The 23,711-nt window shown below is 43.7% G+C and overlaps 1 protein-coding gene, 1 non-coding gene and 1 pseudogene across 3 annotated transcripts in view; 1 reads left to right on the top strand and 2 right to left on the bottom strand.

Moving 5' to 3' along the window:
• Positions 1 to 23,711, top strand: part of DCAF7 (DDB1 and CUL4 associated factor 7) — a 35,463-nt gene that overhangs the window by 3,232 nt on the left and 8,520 nt on the right. For both annotated transcript variants that reach the window (XR_007720410.1, XM_050764974.1), the window contains exons 2-6: positions 15,542 to 15,700; positions 16,401 to 16,512; positions 16,883 to 17,001; positions 21,455 to 21,664; positions 23,181 to 23,298. Coding sequence is in view for 1 of the 2 variants with exons in the window: in XM_050764974.1 (XP_050620931.1) it covers positions 15,542 to 15,700; positions 16,401 to 16,512; positions 16,883 to 17,001; positions 21,455 to 21,664; positions 23,181 to 23,298 (718 nt within the window). In the remaining variant the exon portion in view is untranslated. The remainder of the gene's footprint in view (positions 1 to 15,541; positions 15,701 to 16,400; positions 16,513 to 16,882; positions 17,002 to 21,454; positions 21,665 to 23,180; positions 23,299 to 23,711) is intronic.
• On the bottom strand, positions 10,773 to 10,876 carry LOC126939984 (U6 spliceosomal RNA). The gene has a single exon (XR_007720518.1). It is a non-coding gene; the product is annotated as a U6 spliceosomal RNA (small nuclear RNA).
• Positions 17,466 to 18,146, bottom strand: LOC126939563 (INO80 complex subunit C-like; annotated as a pseudogene).

Raw genomic sequence — 23,711 nt, 5'->3', positions numbered from 1 at the left:
CTTCGTGTGACTAAATTTGGGAATTATTGCAGAGTAAAAAAACAGATTCTATCAAATACACCTGGAATAAAAAGCCCCATTATAGGGCTGGGCGTGGTGCCTCACACCTGTAATCCTAGCACTTTGGGAGGCTGAGATGGGAGAATCACTTCAGTCCAGGAGTTTGATACCAACCTGGGCAACATGGAGAAACCCTGACTGTACAAAAACATTAAAAAATTAGCCAGGTATGGTGGCATCTGCCTGTAGTCCAGCTACTTGGGAAGGTGAGGTAGGAGGAAAGTTTGAGCCCAGGAGGCAGAGGTTACAGTGAGCCAAGAGCATGCCACTGCACTCCAGCCTGGGCGACAGAGCCAGACCCTCAAATAACGATGCTCAAAAAACAGCATCGTTATTGGTTATTATGTTTCTACCTTCTTTTGTTGTGGTCTCTTGAGGAATAAAGCAGGATTGGTGTTGGAGCAACAGGTTCTCTAAATTTTAGTGTGTGAGAATCCCAAGGGAGCTGCACATTCCTGGGCTCCACCCTTGAAGTTAACAGACTTGGAGATAGGTGACAGACACACTAGTGGTTAAGGGATCAGATGGCACTCTCAGAACATGGCCCTGGAGCTACCTTGGCATTTGCTGGCCAGAGGCAGGAATCTGATCTTTTTGTGCCTGCATGCCCCTAAACATTGGCTCTACCCTTCCATCCAACTTCACCGATGAAAAAAGCTCTGTGATTAGCCTGGGTTATCTAAGTCCTGCCACTTCCCAGTTTTGTATTGCCTTGGGCAAGTTATCCTCTGTGTCTCAGTTTCCTCATCTGTAAAATTAGGGCAATAAATAATAACATCTACCTTGTTCAGAGATTAAATGAGTTAATATATGTAATGGACTTAGGAACTCCACCTGGCATGGAGTAAGCCATATAGAGATGTTAGCTGTTATTTAATCATTATCATTACTGTACCTGTAATTGAAATATAACCAAAGAGAATTATATGACTGTTTAGTAAATTTAACTTTTGTATTTTCCAGAGAGGATTCAGGAATAAGAGGTCAGAAAGGTAGCTGAAAAGGTCATTATTTCATTCTCTGCCTTTTAAAGACTCTGGGGGAAAAATTCCCTGATCTCTTTCAACCCAACTCATTTTGTAGTCTAGCAGCTTCTTGTAGTCAGACTCCAAGTAGTGTAATTTTATAGCTTAAATTCATTTTCTCTTGTTCTACCTGGCTTACCTACAGTAAGTCAGATATAAGAATTTGGCATTTCTCCTGTGTTTTGACAATATCTTTGGTCTTTAGGCCCAGGTGTTATTGCCCCTCTTTTATTGGGAAAAGCTGGGTAGCAGTTCCCGGGCTTCTGTTTCACTTAAGTGCATGTTTCAGGGTTGGTTTTGAGTAAAGATGGCAGCATGATTGGGATTTAGTTTGCCCCAGTATTTAACTAACTGACTGCTTGTGCTCTAAGATTTAGCATCCAGAGAGTATTTTTGAGGTTCTGAGGACAGACTGTAGGTATATCTGATGCTTTTTGGAGAATCCTGGTAGTGAGTCTGGGTGGCATGACCACCTTGTACTTGAAACACCGGGATGGATGCTCACCTTGCCAGCCTGTGTGGATTCCTCTGAGGTTTTTAATACAATTACTTTGTATGTTTGGTGCATAATTATGTCGACTCTGGTATTTAATTTTTCACCTTGGTATTTGCCGTAGCACTTCAGGATTGTCATTCATTTGCTCATTAATTCAGCCAGTGTGTATTGAACACAATACTCATAGTGTTTTAGGCACAATGATGATACTGGGGAACCATCTGTGGCTTTGTTAGTAGGTGCGAGATTGGCAGGAGTAAACACAATGTGTTTTGGTACACATCAGTACTTTTGATAGATATTTAGAATGTTGCAGTGTTCCACGAGTCCCTGTCAAGACTGTCAGCAGGGGAATTTAAGACATAAAACTCTTCTGGTTTTAACTTCCTCCTTTTTCTAGACAGTGAGAGGACTCATTCCCTATTGAGACCACTGGATAAAAGTGATAATGCTTTTTAAAAAGTGCCACTTTATTGCTTTTTGTCCTAATCTTGTTCACATAGACTTCTTGGAGATGCTGTCGCTTGAACAAGGAGTGAATCTATGCTCTGTAGGTAGCCTGGCTTGCCTAAGGTCTTGCTGCCAAAGCTGTATAGTCAGCCTCTGAGCCACAAGCCAAAGGTGTGCTGTGCCAGAATTCATCTTAAAGTTTAATAAGGCAGGACCTTGGGTACCTGCAGGCACTGGTCATTGGTAATCAGTCAGGAAGAGGCTTGAAGAGAAAGCAAATAGAAAAGACCAAGAAAAGCTAGTGTATATTCTCAGAATATTGTGTTAGCCGATTTTTGTTTTACTAACAATTGTGGGAAAATGTTGCAGTGGCTGGAGTGTTATGTTGATTTGGATAACTTGGGAGCTTATTTTAAAAATTACCTTCACATACACACATTCACCTTCATCTTCTGCACTAGCACTGTGTGTATTAAAGTGGAATACGGCCGGGCGCAGTGGCTCATGCCTGTAATCCCTACCCTTTGGGAGGTGGAGGTGGGCGGATCACCTGAGGTCGGGAGTTCAAGACCAGCCTGACCAACATGGAGAAACCCTGTCTCTACTAAAAATACAAAATTAGGTGGGCATGGTGGCGCATGCCTGTAATCCTAGCTACTTGGGAGGCTGAGGGAGGAGAATCGTTTGAACCCGGGAGGTGGAGGTTGCCATGAGCCGAGATCGTGCCATTGCACTGCAGCCTGGGCAACAAGAGTGAAACTCCGTCTCAAAAAAAATAAGTAAATAAAATAAAGTGGAATACACAGTTTATTCCCTCAAGGAACTTATACTAATAAGGTAGACATGGGACTTTCAAATATATATATATATATAGTATAAATATATATATGGTATATATATGGTATAAATATATATGGTATATATATGGTATATATATGGTATAAATATATATGGTGTATATATATGGTATAAATAATGTGTAATTTATGTTGTTATTTATGAAAGTAGTAAAGTGAAGATGTGGTCATGCCTTCGAGGAGTATTTTATATTTGCTTACTAGGAGACATCATGCATAATAATATTCACAGTTCAAAAATGAGTAAAAATGATCCTGCTTCACAGCCTTTTCAGGAGGATTTGTATCATATTGGAGTAAAGGGTTGCAAAACAGTGGTGCAGAAGGGCAGTGGAGGTAGGAGATAGAAGAGGTTTAGCAAGGGTCAGGGAAGACTGTGGAGAAAAAAGTAAAGAGAAAAAGACCTAAATGTCAACAGTAGGATGATGAGAGTCAGATACAATTCTTCTTATCCGCCCGTAATATATAAGGAAGGACAGCAGTATAATGAAGAGCAAACAGGAAGATGTTGAGAAATACCTGTGGCTGCAGATTCCAAACTCAGAAGAATGCAATTCTCCAAAATAGGATTTTGATGGGCAGAGTCACTCCTTTGAGACAGAAGAGGGTACACAGGCTGGCATCAGGAGCTTCCCCAAGCCCCATAGGAGATGTTGGGTAAGAGGGGGGCTAAGCTCTAAAAGGAGACATATAGATGTGTCATCTTCTCTAGAAGTGTTAGATGAGGGCTATTGGAGGAGACATTGAATTGTGAGCAGCTTGGTGGCACCTGACTTCACTGGCTGAGGAGATGCAAAGGCTTCCTGTGTTTCTACTAACTTGGAACATAGCCCTCCTTCAGATCATCTAGGAAGAATTTCCCTCATTAAGCCAAGGTGGGAGGATCACTTGAGGCCAGGAGTTTGAGACCAGCCTGGACAACATAGCAAGACTCTGTCTCTACAAAAATACACAAAAATTGGCCAGGTGCAGTGGCTCATGCCTGTAATCCCAGCACTTTAGGAGGCCAAGGCAGGCAGATCACTTGAGGTCAGGAGTTCAAGACCAGCCTGGCCAACATTGTGAAACTGTGTCTCTACTAAAAATACAAAAATTAGCTGGGCTTGGTGGTGGGCACCTGTAATCCCAGCTACTCGGGAGGCTGAGGCAGGAGAATAGTTTGAACCTGGGAGGTGGAGGTTGCAGTGAGTGAAGATTGTGCCACTGCACTCCAGCCTGGGTGACAGAGCAAGACTCTATTTCAAAAAGAAAAAATAAATTAGGGCTGGGCGCAGTGACTCATGCCTGTAGTCCCAGCACTTTGGGAGGCTGAGGCTGGCGGATCATGAGGTCAGGAGTTTGAGACCATCCTGACCAACGTGGTGAAACCCCGTCTCTACTAAAAATACAAAAATAGCCAGGTTTTGTGATGTGCATCTGTAATCCCAGCTACTTGGAAGGCTGAGGCAGGAGAATCACTTGAACCTCGGAGGCGGAGGTTGTGGTGAGCTGAGATTGCACCACTGCAGCAGCCTGGGTGACAGAGCGAAACTCTATCTCAAAAGAAAAAACAAATTAACCAGGTGTGGTGGTGTGCACCTGTAGTCCCAGCTACTCAGGAGGCTGAGATGGAAGGATCACTTGAGCCAAGGAGGTCAAGGCTGCTGTGAGCCAAGGTCTTGCCACTGCACTCTAGCTGAGGTGACAGAGTGAGACCCCCATTTCAAAACCAAAAAAAAAGAAACAAAATAAATGGAATCAGCACAGTAGCTACAGAAAAATACTATAAGAAAGGATGGGGGCAAAATGGAAAATAAGTGGCAGGTAAAGTACCCATACTAAAAAGATGTTTTTAGCTTAGTTGAGAAATAATGGCCAGTCTTACCACTGTGAGTTCAGAGAACTTAAGAAAATACAGAACTTCAAGCTGAGATATAGAGGATTGGGTAAAATAAGGCATGGCGAAGAGAAAATGTAACATCAGCTGGCAGAGCACACAGGAAAGTAGTGGAAGAGAAAACTAAAATTATCACAGAATTAAAAGCCACATTTGAAGCAGAATAAAGCCTGGGCACAGTGGTTCACTCCTGTAATCCAAGCTACTTGGGACACTGAGGCAGGAGACTCGCTTGAACCCGGAAAGAGGAGGTTGCAGTGAGCCGAGATCATGCCACTGCACTCCAGCTTGGGCGATGAAGTGAGACTGTCTCAAAAAAAAAGAAGGAAAGAAACAGAATAAAGATGAACACACAGTGCTGAAAACAGTAAAGGATAGGGAGGACAGATTAAAAAATGAAATCAGAGAAAATAATTAGAACATAATAGATGCAGAAAGTAAAAGAGATCTGACTTAAGTATAATTGGTGTCCCTGAAGACGAGGACCAAAGAAATGAAACAAACTCAAATATATGGTTAAAGAACGTAGAAATAAAGATTTGAAGTGATAAGTTTAAATTCTATCTCAAGAAAAAGTGGCGCCAAACAGTTGACACTGAAATATTTCCTAGGAAAATTTCTTTTTTAAAAAATTTATCTTATTTTTCATGTGTTTTGTTTTGTTTTGAGACAGTGCCTCACTCTGTTGCCCAGGCTGGGTGCAGAGGCATGATCCCAGCTCACTGCACTCTTGACCTCCTAGGCTTAATGGATTGTCCCGCCTCTGCCTCCTGAGTAGCTGGGACTACAGGTGCACACCACCACGCCCAGCTAATTTTTGTATTTCTTGTAGAGGCAGGGTTTTGCCATGTTGTCCACGCGAGTCTCAAAACTGTGGGCTCAAGCGATCCACTGACCTCAGCCTCCCAAAGGGCTGGGACTGCAGGCCTGGCACAGAGCCTGGCATCCCTAGGAACATTTCTGTGTTTTAATGATGAAGAAGGAATTATTTGGACATTCAGGCAAAATGATCAAGTCTTCTTTAAGACGGGAAAAGAAATTAGGCTACCTACATTTGATGACAGAAGGCCATGAAGCAATGTCTAGGAATGTACAAGTACTGTAGATTGTGCTGCTATAAATACTTGGGGATATACTTAGGCATATGTGAGGTTTATATGGAAATAATAATGCTGGGGAACACAAAACAATACTTGAAAAATGGGAAGGTATTCTCTTTTCTTGTATAGTAAAGCTTGGTGTCCTAAAGATGTCAGTGTCCCTAAACTTAAGGTGGTCCCTGTTTAAAACGCCATAGTTGTTTTTTCTGGAGACAGTGTCTCACTCTGTTGCCCAGGCTAGAGTGCAGTGGTATGAGTATAGCTCACTGCAACCTCAAACTCCTGGGCTTAATCAATAGGTATCTCACTATGTTGCTCAGACTGGTCTTGAGCTCCTGGCCTCAAACAGTCCTCCTGCCTGCCCCACCCAGAGTGCTGCGGTTACAGGCATAGGTGACCATACCTGGCCAAAAATACTCCAGATTTTTAATAATGGTTTTTTAGAACCAGGCACACTGATTGTTTCTACAGACAAATGTTACAAACATGCACACATCGTCAGAAAACTTCTGAAAAGGTGGACTAGTGATGGAGATGGGGAACCACCCACCAGATATTAAAACATAATGCAAAGATATAATAAAAAGATCATTTGATACTGTAAGAACTGATGCATAAACAGAGTCCAGAAATGAACTCAGAATACAAAAAGAAATGTAGTCTGTGCTAAAAGTGATATGAAATGAAGAAAAAATATTTCTAAGGCCGGGCGCAGTGGGTCACGCCTGTAACTCCAGCACTTTGGGAGGCTGAGGCAGGCGGATCACAAGGTCAGGAGTTCGAGACCACCCTGGCCAACATAGTGAAGCCCCATCTCTACTAAAAATACAAAAAATTAGCCGGGCATGGTGGTAGGTGCCTGTAATCCCAGCTACTCAGGAGGCTGAGGCAGGAGAATCGCTTGAACCCAGAAGGCGGAGCTTGCAGTGAACCGAGATCGCGCCACGCCACTGCGCTCCAGCCTGGGTGACAGTGCGAGACTCCATATATATATATATACACAAATATATATATATATATATATATATTTTAAATAATGAGTATTGAAACTAGAACAAAAAATTGGATCTCTACCTTAAACCTTGTACCGGCCGGGTGCAGTGGCTCATGCCTATAATCCCAGCACTTTGGGAGGCCGAGGCGGGTGGATCACCTGAGGTCAGGAGTTCGAGACCAGTCTGGCCAGCATGGTGAAACCCTGTCTCTACTAAAAATACAAAAATTAGCCGGGCGTGGTGGCAGGCGCCTGTAATCCCAGCTACTCAGGAAGCTGAGGTAGGAGAATCGCTTGAACCCGGGAGGCGGAGGTTGCAGTGAGCCGAGATGACACCATTGCACTCCAGCCTGGGCAACGAGTGGGACTCCATCTAAAACAAACAAACAAACAAAGCCTTGTACCAGAATTCCAGATAAATGAGAAAATGTAAACATTCAACTGTAAAACATGGGAGAATCTTGGTGTGAGAAACCCATAAAAGTAGAAGTAAACTATATACAAATAAAATCTCTGTAACAAAACCAACCCAGCAAAGTCAAAAGATAATTGACAAACTGAAAAAATACATGTAACATTCCAGACAAAGAACAAATCCTTTAATATAAAGATTTGCATATAAAGATCTGCAAATCACCAGAAGACCAGTCACCCACTAGAAAAAAGGAAACAGATATGAACAGTTTCCAGAAAGGATATGTAAATGATTCTTGAACATATGAAGAACTGAACCTCGTAAGGAAAAAAAAAAAAGGAGTTTCAGTTAGATTAGGAAAAATAAAAAACCTTAGTAATCTACTGTGTGTGTGTATATACATATGTGTAGCTTTCCTGTGCAGTTGCTATCAAAATGTAAATTGGCATTATTTTCCACCTGGTAGTTCCGCTAGTGGTAATTCATCCTACAGCTATACTCACGTGGTTGAAATGACTAAAGTGCAAGGATGTTCATTTTGGCATTATTTGTAAGAGAAAAATATGAAAATATTATTAGGGAAATTGTTGAATAAATTATGCTACCTCCGTGCAGCTGTTAAAAGAATGAGCTAGGTTTTCATGTGCTGATATGGAACATTTTAAAATAAATATTCAGTGGAAAAAATATATAGAAAAGTAAACTAACACCTGTGTTTTAAAAAAGGCGTATGCATATACGTATGTACACTCATATGGTTGTGTATGGAAGGGATACACAAGAAATTGATAACATTGATTTCTCCAGGGAAAGGAACTGGGATGTAGGGGCCCTAATTTGTACTATAATTGCTTTTGTGCCTTTCAAAATTTGGGTCTTGTGTATGTATTACCTAGTAAAAGAGTTAGTAATAAAAAAGCTAACATTAATAAAAATTAAATCTTACTCAGTAGAACTTCAGAAAGGAATAAACAGAAAGGAGTGAATGAAGAAGCACTAGGCATATAGTAACAAGAAGCAGTTCTTTTTATAGAGAAGAAGTCAGACATGATAACATTAACATCAGATAAAATTCAAGGCAAAAATATTGAAACAAAAGGAAATATTTTACATGTTAAACATACAGGCTGGGCGTGTTGGCTCACGCCTATAATCCCAGCTACAGGCCAGGTGCAGTGGCTCATGCCTGTAATGCCAGCACTTTGAGAGGCCGAGGCAGTCAGATCACTTGAGGTCAGGGGTTCAAGACCAGCCTGGCCAACATGGTGAAGCCCCGTCTCTACTAAAAATATAAAAATTAGCCAGGTGTGGTGGCGGGTGCCTGTAATCCCAGCTACTCGGGAGGCTGAGGCAGGAGAATCACTTGAACCCAGGAAGTGGAGGTTGCAGTGAGCTGAGATCCTGCCACTGCACTCCAGTCTGAGTGACAGAGTGAGTCTCCATCTAAAAAAAAAAAAAGAAGAAAAAAATAAGAAAATTGATATATTGTGTAAAGGGAAGCAAGTTGCAGAATAGTATAATATAATTACGTAAAGAAAAATTGTTTATCTGTAAATCTGTAGGCAAAATCTGGAAGTAGTTATTATCAAACCATATGGCAATTACTGGTATAGAAGGATGGGGTGGCATTGAAAGAGGGACTTGTACTTTTAATTCACTATACTTGGTATCTTATTTACAGTTAGTATAAATTACTTCTGTAATACTTAAAAATACTTAAAAACTATAAAGAGCCAGGGGAAAAAGAAAATGAATGGTTATCTTTATGTGGTGGGATTTTAATTTTAATTTTTTGTGTGTGGGGGGGCAGTATTATAATGAAAAAGTTTTAATTTCCTAATTGGGGAAAATCATTTTTAAAAATTACATCAGAACTTGAATTTCATGAACCTTTTCTGAACAATGAGGATGGCTTTTTTCTTGAATCAAATTAAAAATTTAAGTCATTACCTCTTCTGAAAGCATTGAGAAGGTCAACGAAAGATTGAATCTCAGCTATTTCCTGTCTTCTCTCCTAGGTTAGGTACTGTTGTGTGGAGATTGTCAAACTTAGCTGAAATCATATCACCAGGGGTGATGAATTCCTAAGAATAGAGAGTCCTGGGCCTCACTTGACACTTACTGAATCGGAATCTTAGGCTGGAGTTGAAGGCCTAGGAATGTAAACCTCTTCAGGCAAGTCTGATAGCTAAGTTGGAAAACCACTGCTGTAGGCAGTACAAGCAGAAGTGAGACACAGGCCTACATTTAAGGCATTTACTAAGTGAAATAGCGTAAGACAGTAATGTCAGTGCTTTCATGAGGCACTATGGGATTCGTCACCAAACAGATGGTAGAGATAAGCACTGAAAGAAATAGCACTGGACCAGGAAGACTGTAAATGCCTTATGAAGGTGATGAGATGTCATAATATTCAAAGCTCATATATTGAGTAAGACAGTTCTACATAGAGCTGTTATGTACAACTCGAGGTAGGTACTGTGAACATCCTCACTTTACAGATTGTGAAACAAGATTAGCAGAGTTAAGTAACGGGTCCAAAGTCTTACAGCTAGCAGGTGGTAAGTAGGGAGCCCTAGAAGCCCGATTAAGTGCTGTACTAACATTGGGCAGGATTTGGGTCAGTGGAAAGGAGGCATGAGGATTTTACAGGTATAGAGGGGAAGTGTAAGGAAAGGGATGGGAAACAGTGACTAGATAAATGAAGGTGGAAAGTAAGGTAAGTTAGGGCTGGGTGGTAGAAAGCCTTGTTAGGCTAAGAGGATCCTAAGTGGCAAATGCTCACAAGATTGGATATTTGAACCTTGGGAGGACATTTCTGATGACTTGAAAGGCGTTTTCTCTTCCAGTTGAACTTCACAGTGTTATCTGCAAGGTTAGAGAGGGATTTGGGGTTTCGTGCTCCCTGGTGTATCCACAGCTCTTAAAACAGTGCCTGACTGCTAGGAGCTGTCCACTAAATACTTCTTGAATGAATATATAAGTGAAATATCTGGCTCACAATCTACATCAGAGGTTTATTCTTTCTTTTTTCTTTCTTTCTTCCTTTTTTGAGACAAAAAAAAAAAAGCTCTGTCGCCCAGGCTGCTGTGTGGTGGTGTGATCTCAGTTCACTGCAACGTCTACCTCCTAGGCTCAAACCATCCTTCCATCTCAGCTTCCCAATTAGCTGGAACTACAGGCATGCACTCCCACACCCGGTGAATTTTTGTATTTTTTGTAGGGATGAGGTTTTACCATGTTGCCCAGACTGGTCTCGAACTCCCCGCCTTGGCCTCCCAAAGTGCTAGGACTACAGGTGTGAGCCACCACACCCAGCTTCAGAGGTTTATTCTTTATTCTGCCTGATGAGCCTGAGAATTTAGCCTTTCATGTCATTGTCGTCATCGTTGTTGTGTGGATACATAATAGGTGTGCCTATTTTGGTATAGGCATGCAATACATAATGATCACAACTTGGAAAATTGGGCATCCATTGCCGTAAGCATTTATCCTTTGTAAAAATACAGAACGCTTTACAAATTTCCGTGTCATCCTTGTGCAGGGAACATGCTAACCACTGTATCGTTCCGATTTGAGTATGTGTGCTGCTGAAGCAAGCACTCTCATCTGGGTTTTTTTCCCCTTTCTCCTCCACAAAGGCTGATACCAAAAATTCCATGTTTCATCTAGAATCTTCCTTCTTTATGTAATATTTTCTGGCCGGGCATGGTGGCTTATGCCTGTAATCCCAGCACTTTGGGAGGCCAAGGCGGATGGATCACCTGAGATCAGGACTTTGAGAGCACCATGACCGACATGGTGAAACCCCATCTTTACTAAAAATACAAAAAAAATTAGCTGGGCACAGTGGCATCTGCATGTAATCCCAGCTACTTGGGAGGCTGAGGCAGGAGAATCGCTTGAACCTGGGAGGCTGAGGTAGCAGTGAACCAAGATCACGCCATTGCACTCCTGCCTGGGTGACGAGTGAAAATCTGTATCAAAAAAAAAAAAAAAAAAAAATTCTGCAAAGGTCAGAATGTCAACTTTTTAGTTCCATGTAAAAACTGTTCATTTGGTCACAGTCCCTCGTGCGGCCATTCCTGGTTATCCCTTGCCATTCTCACTATCAGTCACCATAGACCCTTAATTTTTCCCATTTCCCTCTGAGCTCCCTGCCTCCAGCCACCTGCTTGATCCAGTCTGTCCTGCCCAGCACTACCAGATGTGTGGTCCTCAGAGGCCTTGTAATCATACCACTGTCTTCTCAGACACCTTCATGGGGGGAAGGCCATGGTTGCTTTTGGGGCCTTCCAGCCTCCCCTCAGCACACCTTCCCGGCCGCATCTCCACTGCAGTCCCACGTGGCTCTCTCATACAGGCCTGCTTGCTGCTACCAAATGGGTCATTTAGTTTGCCACCTTTGTATGCATGACCCTTCTGTTCCAGCTACCTGGGTTGCCCTTCCCTTTCCTATTTGCCTACCCAGATCCTTCCTGTTCTCCTTTGAAGACTCTGCTCAGATGCTGACTCCTCTTTTCCTCAGGTGCCCTGTTTGAATCATTGCTCTTTCCTCTCAATTGTTACTGATTATTATCTGTGTCATAAATAAGCCAATCATGTATTACCTTGTGACATTACTTGCATTACTATCTTAAGTGTTTTAGGGCACTGGGTTTTGTCTCCTTTTATGTCTTTATACATTATCTTCCCTAACAGTTATATGATTGTTGAAAGTCTGTGGGTGCTCTATAAAATGAATATTTAGACTTAGTCATATGGATTTTTAAGAGTTAAAGATGGATGACAAGATCTATGAATATACATAGAAAAATCCTTAGGAATCTACAAAAAAGCTACTAAAACTAACAACTAATGTAGCAAAGTTATAGAAGCCAAGATTAATGTATAAAAATCAATTGTATTTCTATATACAGTAGCAATGAACAATTGGAAATGGAATTTGAAACAGTTTCATGGTCAAGCACAGTAGCTCATATGTGTAAGCCCAGCTTACTGGGAGGCCAAAGTGGGTGGATTACTTGAGCCCAGGAGTTCAAGACCAGCCTGGGCAACACGGCAAAACCCTGTCTCTACAAAAAATACAAAAATTAGCTGGGTACAGTGGCTTGTACCTGTAGTCCCAGCTACTTGGGAGGCTGAGGTGGGAGGATCACTTGAGCCTGGGAGGCCAAGGCTGTAGTAAGCTGTGATCGAGCCACTACACTCCACCCTGGGTGACAGCTAATTTTTTAGTATTTTTAGTAAGATGTCAGTTCTCCCCAAACTGATCGATAGATTCAACAGAATCCCAATCAGAATCTCAGCAGGCTTTTTGTAAAATTTGACAAGCTGATTGTAAAATGTACATGGAAAAGCAAAAGTAGAGAATAGCAAAACAGTTTTGAAAAAGAACAGCAAAGTTGGAGAACTCATTATCTGATTTTAGAACTTACTAGAAAGCTACTATAATCAAGACAGTTTGCCTACTAGCAAACAGATAGGCAAATAGATAATGGAACAGAATAGAGTCCAGAAATAGATGAACAAATACATAGTCAACTGATTTTCAATAAAGGGTTCAAGGTAATTCAAAGGAGAAAGAATTCTCAACCAGTGATGCTGGAACAGGCAGACATACGTAAAAAAGCAAACCTTGGCCGGGCGCGGTGGCTCAAGCCTGTAATCCCAGCACTTTGGGAGGCCGAGGCGGGCGGATCACAAGGTCAGGAGATCGAGACCACAGTGAAACCCCGTCTCTACTAAAAATACAAAAAATTAGCCGGGCGCGGTGGCGGGCGCCTGTAGTCCCAGCTACTCAGGAGGCTGAGGCAGGAGAATGGCGGGAACCCGGGAGGCGGAGCTTGCAGTGAGCCGAGATCGCGCCACTGCACTCCAGCCTGGGCAAGAGCGTGAGACTCCGTCTCAAAAAAAAAAAAAAAAAAAAAAAAAAAAGCAAACCTTGTTCGGGAGTGGTAGCTCACGCCTACAATCCTAGCACTTTGGGAGGCCGAGGCAGGTGGATCACCTGAGGTCAACAGTTCAAGACTAGACGGCCAAAATGGTGAAACCCCTTCTCTACTAAAAATACTAAAAAATTAGCCGGGCGTAATGGCACACGCCTGTAGTCCCAGCTACTTAGGAGGCAGAGAGGTAGGAGAATTGCTTGAACACAGGAGGTGGAGGTTGCCATGGGCCAAGATTGTGCCATTGCACTCCAGCCTGGGCGACAAGAGCGAAACTCCATCTCAAAAAGAAAAACAACAAAAAGTAAACCTTGATTCATATCTTGTGCCATATAAAAATTTAACTTGAAATGACTCAGAGACCTAAATATGAAGCCTAAAACTAGAAAACTTTTAGAAGACAACATAGGAAAAAGTATTTGGGACCTGGGATTAAGCAAAGATTTCTTAACTAGGACATAAAAAATTGGCTGGGCACGGTGGCTCACTCCTGTAATCCCAGCACTTTGGGAGGCCAAGCCAGGAGGATCACTTGAGTCCAGAAGTTCGAGACCAGCCTGGGCAACATAAGGAGACCCCATCTCTACAAAAACTTTAGAAATTAGCTGGGTGTGGTGGCACATGCCTGTGGTCGCAGCTACTGGGGAGGCTAAAGCTGGAGGATTGCTTAAGCCCAGGAGATTGAGCCTGCAGTGAACCATGATTGCACCACTGCACTCGAACCAGTGCAACAGAGTGAGACCCTATCTCAAAAACAAAACCAAAATTATAGAGTGCACATAATGCACACATAGTGCATACAAAATTACAGGTTGCACATAATGCAATATTATTCAGCGGTAAGAAAAGAAGCAACTACTGATACACACAAGAACATGGATGAATCTCAAGAGCAGTGTACTGAGTGAAAGTAGCCAGACCAAAGACTCAAGACCATCTGATTCTATTTATGTGGTATTATGGTGAGACAAAACCATAGACCAGTGGCCACTTGGAGTGGTTATAAGGGGTTGACTGCAGAGGAGCCTGGGAGAACTTTCTGAGTTAATGGAAATGTTTTATATCTTACTGTGGGCGTTATACAACTGTACATTTGCCAAAACTCATTTAACTGTACACCTGAGTGGGTTTTATTGCATGCAACTATACCTAACTTTGGGGAAAAAAAAATGTGTGGAAGATACTGGTGTCTGAGACTGAAGTCAGAAAGATGAGTAGAAGGAATTCTATTTTGTGTTGTCTGGTTAGTGCTTTTCCCCTTATTGCGGATCTTTACCAAATATTCCCACCATTCCATCTTCCAGCTGGAAGTTCATAAGCAAATGTACAGTTAGTGTCCCACCGAGCCAGATCGAGTTTGACAGCAAAGATTGGAAATGGTGGGCTAAAATTGACTCTAAGAAAAAGTGATCAGAGCTAGGTGGGACTTAATCATCAGTGGTGCCCACTTTTTTTTGCTTGGTTTGGGCTCTTAAATGGTCATTTGACGTACCTTTATGTGTAAACATAATGAGCCAGTGTTGAGTTTGGGGTTGATGAGGGTTGTGCACTATTGGATTTTTAAGTAAGCATTAGTTTGTTTAATGAAATTGCACATATTCATATTCCCGGCCTCTGAGCACCAAATGTCCTCAGCACTCCAGTCATTGTGGCAGCCAAAACCACCCCTGCTCATTTGCAAATACCTCAGGGGTTTTGGGGGAAGGTGTGCCTGGCTTGGCAGAGAGTGCACTTATGTAGTTGGTGTCAAGAATGCAGTACTTGAATCAGAAAACCTGTAATCAAATCTTGTCTCTGTCTCCTACTGCCTTTGCAGTATTGTGCGTAACCACCTCTTTGAGTCTAGGTGTCCTTGTCTGCCAGGGGATGGTTGGACTAGATGCCCTCTCACGGCAATTGTTTTTGATTCTGCAGTTTAGTGTAGTACAGTGTCAAGACTTCTGTCACTGGCCAGGCATGGTGGCTCATGTCTGTAATCCCAGCACTTTGGGAGGCTGAGGTGGGAGGATCACTTGAGCCCAGGAGTTTGAGACCAACCTGGGCAACATGTGAGACCTTGTCTCTACAAAAAATGAACAAAATTAGCTGTGCATGGTGGTGCATGCCTCTAATCCCAGCTTCTTGAGAGGCTGAGGTGGAAGGATCACTTGAGTCCAGGAGATGGAGGCTGCATTGAGCTGTGGTCGCACCACTGCACTCCAGCCTGGGCAACAGAGCAAGATCTTGTCTTAAAAAAAAACCTCTATCACTGACCAGGGATCTAATGTATTTGCTATACTGTTCACAAATGCTTATGTGGCTCAACTTTGGCATGTTACAGGTTCAGCTTGTTGGTTTAGATGAGGAGAGTTCAGAGTTTATTTGCAGAAACACCTTTGACCACCCGTACCCCACCACAAAGCTCATGTGGATCCCTGATACAAAAGGCGTCTATCCAGACCTACTGGCAACAAGCGGCGACTATCTCCGTGTGTGGAGGGTAAGCGGATGCTTTATTAGCAGCCAGACAAGTCGGCTTTCTCAGCCTCAGCTGTCAGCAGTGAGAAGTCACAGAACAGATGGGGTCAGAGGCAGCGAGTATCACTGCAGCACGGGATAAGCAAGCAAAACTTAAATGGACTGACTTCATTTGGCTCAGCAGATTTTCTAGTAAATCAAGTCAAGATGCCATGAAGTCTGGCTGCAGTCAGCTCAGTCAACCCGAGGTGACGATGACAGCCTTCGGGGAGGTGGGAACGCTTGGGAACTTATGTTCTGTTTGCAGCCAAGGTATTTTTGAGTAAACTAAATGAAATACCAGGCCATTGATTCTGATAAAGTGTGTGAGTGGATCTTGGAGGCTTCCCTCTGCCCTCGGCTGAGCTCATCAGCAGCAGCATCCTCTGTAGCATGGGCATGGCCTTAGTACACCTGTGTAGAGGTTCCAGGCTGGGCAAGGTGAGAAGACCTCTCCTCTAGGAAGATGCAGGGATGAAAATGTAGAAAACAAAAGCTGGGCAGAGGAGAAAGTATGAGAAAAAGTAGCATTCAGGGAGTCCTGGGTTTATTACTGTTTTTGATAAAAATATTTTCCCCTCATGTCTTATGTTTGCTAAGATATTTTCTAAACAGGGATTTTTAAAAATATTTTTTATGAGGATAAGACTGGCTGATTCTTTTTTAAATTCTTGTTCCTTCAGGTTGGTGAAACAGAGACCAGGCTGGAGTGTTTGCTAAACAATAATAAGAACTCTGATTTCTGTGCTCCCCTGACCTCCTTTGACTGGAATGAGGTGGATCCTTATCTTTTAGGTAAGGGAGTTAGGGAGTATGTATTTCAGCTGGAAGAAGCCAAAATACATTTTCTCAGATGTCACACTGGGCCATGCATCATCCTAGAACAAGGCTCTGTGGGAAGTAGGCTAGGTATGGAATGTGGTTATTTATTAGTTCCTTTGTGTGGGTGAGCTTTCCGTGTGTGTAGATCTTGTCCCTCCAGTTAGAATCTAAGGTCTTATGGTGAGGACTGAATACTTGACTTCCTCTGTGGCTCTGCCGGTAGCCACCACCTTGTTTTCTGTAGTCTTTATGGTATGTTGCTCCCTGGGCCAAGCAGATGAGTAGACACAGGAGGGAAGCTTGCCTGGTCCCATCAGCCCTGACTTGCACTGGTTGTTTGCAGGTACCTCAAGCATTGATACAACGTGCACCATCTGGGGGCTGGAGACAGGGCAGGTGTTAGGGCGAGTGAATCTTGTGTCTGGCCATGTGAAGACCCAACTGATCGCCCATGACAAAGAGGTAATGATGCTTTTCCATTTCGTCTTTCCTCAAATGCTTCCTGTGCCTTCCGCACAGGAAGAGGTCAGATTGTTCGCTCATTGTTCTGCAATTTATGTAGAAAATCGTAACATAACATCTTCTTGTCTAAATTGACAATAGTAATGTATCAAAAACGGGAAAACAACACTATTGTAAACTAATGCTTTTTTTGGCTAATGTAAATGACTTATACGGTCTGTCATTGTTCTTTTCGTGCTAGATGTTGCTTTTTTTTTTAATGAAAAGTATAGTTATTGTATTTTCTTGTCAAACACCTTTACTTGAGGCAACAACTGAAGTATAATTTAATTCAGCAGGAAATATCACACTTGGAGGGAAAACACACACTCAAAAAAACCCTTAAATGAAAGCCAAACATTCTTTCCAAGGCACAGCACTGGCATTTTCAGATTGACAGCAGAACGAGTTTGTTTCCATGAAACAAAATCACGAGTCCAGAGTCTGTTTTTGAAACAGCTTTCCATTTCATCTCCTTTTCTCGGGCTCAGGGAACGATGCTTGTGGCCTTCCTCAGGGACAGGTAGCCGGTGACGACGTCAGAGGGCAGCCTCTGAATGTAGGAAAACTTCAATGGTGCTGAACCTCGGTTTGCTCTGGGGGTCTGTGTAGTTGGCCTGAAACATCAGAATACTTCTTAGCTGGCTTAAAGGATGGAGGAGCATCAATACTGAAGTAGTTAGGATTGTTCAGTTGCCACGGCAATGCCCTTTCGGAAGCGAGGATTTGTTTCAGATTCTTCCAGGTTCTGTTCTTCTTACCAGCAGCTGCGCCACCATGGCCAGAGTGTACAAAGTTGGGATCCTTAAATGGCAAAGGTTTGGCAGCTTTTTCCACAGGTCCTGTGCTAAACTCAGAGAGTGCCACTTTATTCTCACTCATGGCTTCCATGCTGATACCCTGCGCAAAGCTGGAGGCAGACACTTTTTTCTTCTTACTGGCGCCATAGCCCCTGCCGCTGCTGCCATTGTGGGAAGGGCTGGCCGGCCTCTTCTTGCTGTTCTGGACTATTCTGGGAGTGGAAGTGGTGTCTACAATTGGAATTTGCGCTGCCATTGCACCCTGAGTCTTCCCCTGGTCCCCCCACCTCTTTCCCAGCACAGGCCCTGGAACTTCCTTTCCTGATGTTGCTGTTTTTTAATAATGAAGTCTCTTATAGAGGAGCTGGGAACTGATGTAATTAAAAAATAACTTTAGAGTAATACTTATCTTGAAATAGATTAGATTTGGGGAGGAAGGAAGAGAGACAGGAAGAGAAAAAAGTTTCTGAGAGACAAACCTAATTATCCATTTTTCTCTATAAATGTTTTATAATATCCTAAATCTTTATACGTTCATTACTGTTGGCAATGGAGGCAATGGAATATATTTTACTTTGATGGTGATGCTTCTGTGTTTATTGGGAAAACTGAGGAGAACTATTTGTGATTGCTTTTTTTTTTTTGAGACAAAGTTTTCCTCTTGTTGCCCAGGCTGGAGTGCAATGGTGCAATCTGGGCTCACTGCAACCTCCGCCTTCTGGGTTCAAGTGATTCTCCTGCCTCAGCTTCCGGAGTAGCGGGGATTACAGGTGCCCGCCACCACGCCTGGCTAATTTTTGTATTTTTTAGCAGAGACAGGGTTTCACCATGTTGGCCAGGATGGTCTCGAACTCCTGACCTCAGGTGATCCACCCACCTTGGCCTCCCAAAGTGCTGGGATTACAGGCGTGAGCCACCACGCCCAGCCAATTGCATTTTAATCAAAGCATTCTTCTCAGTGATTTTAGAAAATCCCCATAAATCTTTTCCTCCTAGAGTCGTTGCATGCTCCTGGTACTCTCATCTCCTGTGGGTACTATTTCCTTTTCTTTTCTACCTTACCCTGCACAGCTAGGGGTATTAATATCTGTACAGATAAAAAGAATGCCTTGACCTTAGGTCAGAAACTTGAGGTTGTCAACAGCATAGGAAGATGTGACCCAGGTTATCATTCTTAGTAAGGGGTTGTCTTTGGCTTTCTATACTCCTAAGGGTAAGCCCTGTTATAAAACTTCTAGACTTGACTGCTGCTAAACCAGGGGTCAAATGAAGAGTTTGTGCCGCAGAGAGGACCAGTAAGGAACTTCTGGAAACCCTCTTGGCATCAAGTTGAACAAGCTGCTACATTTTAGTTATATGACACCTTAGCCTGCTGTTGTCTGTTAGGTCCAACCCAGAAAATGGGAACTACTCTTAAGTATTTGAACTGCGGGGATTTAATCTAGGGGCTGCTTGTACAGAAGATGGTAAAGCTGAGAAGCCACATAGATAGCAGTGAGGTCATCCATAGAATGGGAGCAGCAGAAAGCTGCAGCTGCCTATGGGCCAGAAGGACCATGGGAGGAGGCAGGGTTCCTGGAGCCCAGGGGCTGGATTTACCTGGCAGAGACGCTTCTAGGCACAGAGAGAGGGGAGGAGAAATACCTTAGCTTCTCTCTGCTTCTCATCATCCAGTTTCCCACCAAAGCCTCCCATGGCTGAACCAGCCGGAAGCAGCAAGCAGATCTGAGAGCCTGCCAAATGCACACTGTAGGAATCAGTTCTCTTGTGATGCAGAGAAGAGCAGGGAGAAAGGCCAGGAATGGATCTTGGCAGCAGACAGGCTTAGATCGGCAGCCTTGTCTTGAAGGAAAGAGCCTGAGAAAGGATAGTGGCTCTAGAGAAACAGTAATAGCACCTTTCTAGCACCTTTGATTTTTCTCAGTCTACCTTTCTCTAGGAAGAGACTTGTTTGGAAGGCTCTCATTGATACCTGGCAGATCACTGTAGAAGAGAGTTTAGTGTACTTGGGAGTTGTCACCTTCCCTTGGTTTCCCAGTGAACCATGCTGGTGGAGCACTGAAGGAGCAGTCACTTAGAGCTAAGAAAGCGTTACACACTCGGCCACACTGCCCATGGCACCTATGGCATCTCTGTCCCTGAGGGTTACCAGGAGCTGGCATTGGGGGGTATACAATAAACACGGCTGTGCCTTAAAGCAGCTGTACAGTACTAGACAAAGCCTCGATCTGTCAGGCATGTCAGGCCTGGGTGCCTCCTTGTTGATGACTGGCCCAGTCCCTTTTGAACCACTTCTACTTCCGGCCATAGAAGAACAAGCATAATTTCTTCATAGCCAGAAAAAAAAGGAACTCATGAGGTTAAATAGCAATAGATGCTCATTTGGCAGTGTCCCTCAGTAGGCAGAACCTCAACACTGGAGCTGCAATATTTAGTGAGAAATTCTAGTCTTGTCTCCCCAGAAGTCATCTGTCATTATCCCCAGAAGATGAGTTTTGTTTGGCATTAGCTTTTCTATTTCTGTTTCTCTCTCTACTTGTCTGTCTCTGGCTTTCTCTTTGCCCCTCTTCATCCTCTTTTTTTTTTTTCAGACAGAGTCTTGCTCTGTCCCAGGCCGGAGTGCAGTGGTGCAATCTCAGCTCACTGTAATTTCCGCCTCCCGGGTTCAAGCAATTCTCCTGCCACAGCCTCCTGAGTAGCTGGGATTACAGGTGCCAGCCACCATGCCCAGCTAATTTTTTTGTATTTTTAGTAGAGACAGGGTTTCACTGTGTTGGCCAGGATGGTCTTGATCTCTTGACCTTGTGATCCGCCTGCCTCAGCCTCACAAAGTGCTGGGATTACAGGTGTGAGCCACCGCACCCGGCCTTCGTCCTCTCTTTCTCTGAAGCTCTCCATTGCTCTCTGCCTCTATTTCCTCATAGATGTTAGTGATATGCAATGTTTGCAGCAAATAAAAGCAGAAAACAGTGATTTAGAACCTAAATTGATTCACTTATGATCACAAACCAACTAGGAGAAGAAACAACATGTCCTAGGACAAGAGGGTGCTACTAAACCTATTTGTGAATACAGGAACATCTAGGCCTCTCATGACTCAAAATTTCTGTTACCTCTTTCTTGCACATGAGTCTCAGGTCCAGGTTTCACAGTAGAATCAGCTTGGCTGCTATTCAGTGACCACAGGAGGGCTGCTTTCACCTCTGTGATTGATGATCTAGGACTTAATGGGCTCGTAGACCTGCCTCTGATTGTGCATAAGGCCCAGGAAATAAATGTCTCATTCTTGTCGTGTGGCAGAAGACAGCCACTGTTCTGTTGGTCAGCAGGGTATGTGCCTTTGTTTTATCTCAGGGGTTGGAGGAAGAAGATTTGGAAAGCAGGAATGTGGGAAGAAACCAGCCAATTTCTATAGCAGAATGATCCTCCATCTTTGGAAAGCCACGGATACTAGAACTCTCAGGTTTCAGTACTCACAGACACTGTTTGGGCTTCATTTACCTGCTTCTGTGTCATGAGCGAGGTTTAGATGAACTTGACGTGGCAGATTTCCCTCCTATAGGAAGAAGAGGTAATGGATCTGAATCTGACCGGAGCTTCTTGTTCACCAACAGGTCTATGATATTGCATTTAGCCGGGCCGGGGGTGGCAGGGACATGTTTGCCTCTGTGGGTGCTGATGGCTCCGTGCGGATGTTTGACCTCCGCCATCTAGAACACAGCACCATCATTTACGAAGACCCACAGCATCACCCGCTGCTTCGCCTCTGCTGGAACAAGCAGGACCCTAACTACCTGGCCACCATGGCCATGGATGGAATGGAGGTGAGCACTCCCCTCAGGCTACCATGGGCCCTGCCTAACTTCAGCAGTGCCTAGTGTTTCTAGAAGGCTGCTTCTCAGTTGGAGCAGTTTGGCCCCCGGAGTATCTTTGGGAATGTCTGGAGGCATTTTTGGTTGTCACAACTCTGGAGACACAGTTGGTACTATGGTATCTAGGGGGTAGACCAGGGAGGCTGCTAAATATCCTACAGTGCCCAGGACAGTCCCTCAGCAAAGTATATCCAACCTAAAATGACAGCAGTCCCGGGACTGAGAAAGCCTGATTTGGAACAAGAATTACTTGTTAAGAACTTTTAATTTTTGCAGAGTTGGAGTTAGCCAGGAAAAGCAATATCTAAAGAGTAAACCAACTCGTATGTGCCTATGGTGCTGAGTGAAAAAGCAGATTTTTCTCTTCTGTAGTCTGGACGGATTCATCCAGCTTCAGCAAACAGATGTAGAAATGTCAGCTCTCTGGCTGGGCGCTCTGGCTCACACCTGTAATCCCAACACTTTGGGAGGCCAAGGCAGGCGGATCACGAAGTCAAGAGATCGAGACCATCCTGGCCAACATGGTGAAACCCTGTCTCTACTAAAAATACAAAAATTAGCTAGGTGTGGTGGCGTACGCCTATAGTTCCAGCTATTCAGGAGACTGAGGCAAGAGAATCGCTTGAACCTGGTAGGCAGAGGTTGCAATAAGCCGAGATCGTGCCATTGCACTCCAGCCTGGGAGACAGAGCGAGACTCCGTCTAAAAAAAAAAAAAAAAAAAGGCTGGGCGCAGTGGCTCACACCTGTAATCCCAGCACTTTGGGAGGCCAAGGCGGGCAGGAGATTAAGACCTTCCTAGCTAACATGGTGAAACCCCATCTCTACTAAAAAAAAAAACCAAAACATTAGCTGGGCGTGGTGGCAGGTGCCTGTAGTCCCAGCTACTCGGGGAGGCTGAGGCAGGAGAATGGTTTGAACCCAGGAGGTGGAGCTTGCAGTGAGTGGAGATCGCATCACTGCACTCCAGCCTGGGTGACAGAGGGAGACTCTGTCTCAAAAAAAAAAAAAAAAAAGAAAAGAAAAGGAAAAAGAAATGGCAGCTCTCTCTAGTCTGTTACTTGATAAAATAGGTGAATTGTGGGTGGGGAGAATGCATTGGTTGTCCTTGGTTTGGTGGCGTTAGTGCCTCAGATTCTGCTTTGGCTGGGCTCTCATTCCATTCAGCTGAGCTGCCTAGAATTCCACGTGCACCTGCTGGGATCCAGGATTACCCAGACTCCTGTTGCCTGTTTCTGCATCTCCCCTATCAGTCTAAAGGCCCAGTGTTGCTCAAGATAGAGACTATAAACTACCCGTGTCCTTTGTCTTGTTTTCCCTCAATCCTATGAAAATCCTGTCTCTAATGTTCTTTAAATCCAGGAATGAAAAAGTTATGCCTAAAAAGATTTTTTGCATGTGGGTAGTGTTTTTTGTTTTTTTCTGTGAAACTCTGACGATCCCAGGCCTTTTACTTATTATTTCCGCAGGTGGTGATTCTAGATGTCCGAGTTCCCTGCACACCTGTCGCCAGGTTAAACAACCATCGAGCATGTGTCAACGGCATTGCTTGGGCCCCACATTCATCCTGCCACATCTGCACTGCAGGTAATCATGGTGGGGAGAAAGGAATCTGGGAGGAATGGAGGAAATCTCTTGGCTCCTTAGAATTGTAGTTGTTACTGTTTTCTAAGGACGGTCTTGTGAGATTTATATAAAATGACTAGTTGGAGCCTCTCCACACTTGTGAAATTCAATCAGTACAAATTTTTAGACGATCTTGTACCTTCATGGACATCAGAGCATCTTCCATATACAATTTACATCATGTGTCAGTTACAGGCCTGTGCCTTGTACTGTCCCCCTGAAATCTGGGTGGCACAGAGGACTCAATTCCAGGAATATGGAGAAAGGGAGGCATCTCTCATGGATGTCACAGAATCTTTGGGACTGCGAAGATCAACATCTCCATGGGACCTTTCAGGTTTCACTTTAACAAACCGACAGTGAGCTCTAGACAC

Source organism: Macaca thibetana, chromosome 16 (genome assembly GCF_024542745.1).
Source record: "Macaca thibetana thibetana isolate TM-01 chromosome 16, ASM2454274v1, whole genome shotgun sequence".
NCBI lineage: Eukaryota > Metazoa > Chordata > Mammalia > Primates > Cercopithecidae > Macaca > Macaca thibetana.
The sequence above is the reverse complement of the archived record's forward strand: the minus strand, read 5'-3'. Positions and strand labels throughout refer to the sequence as shown.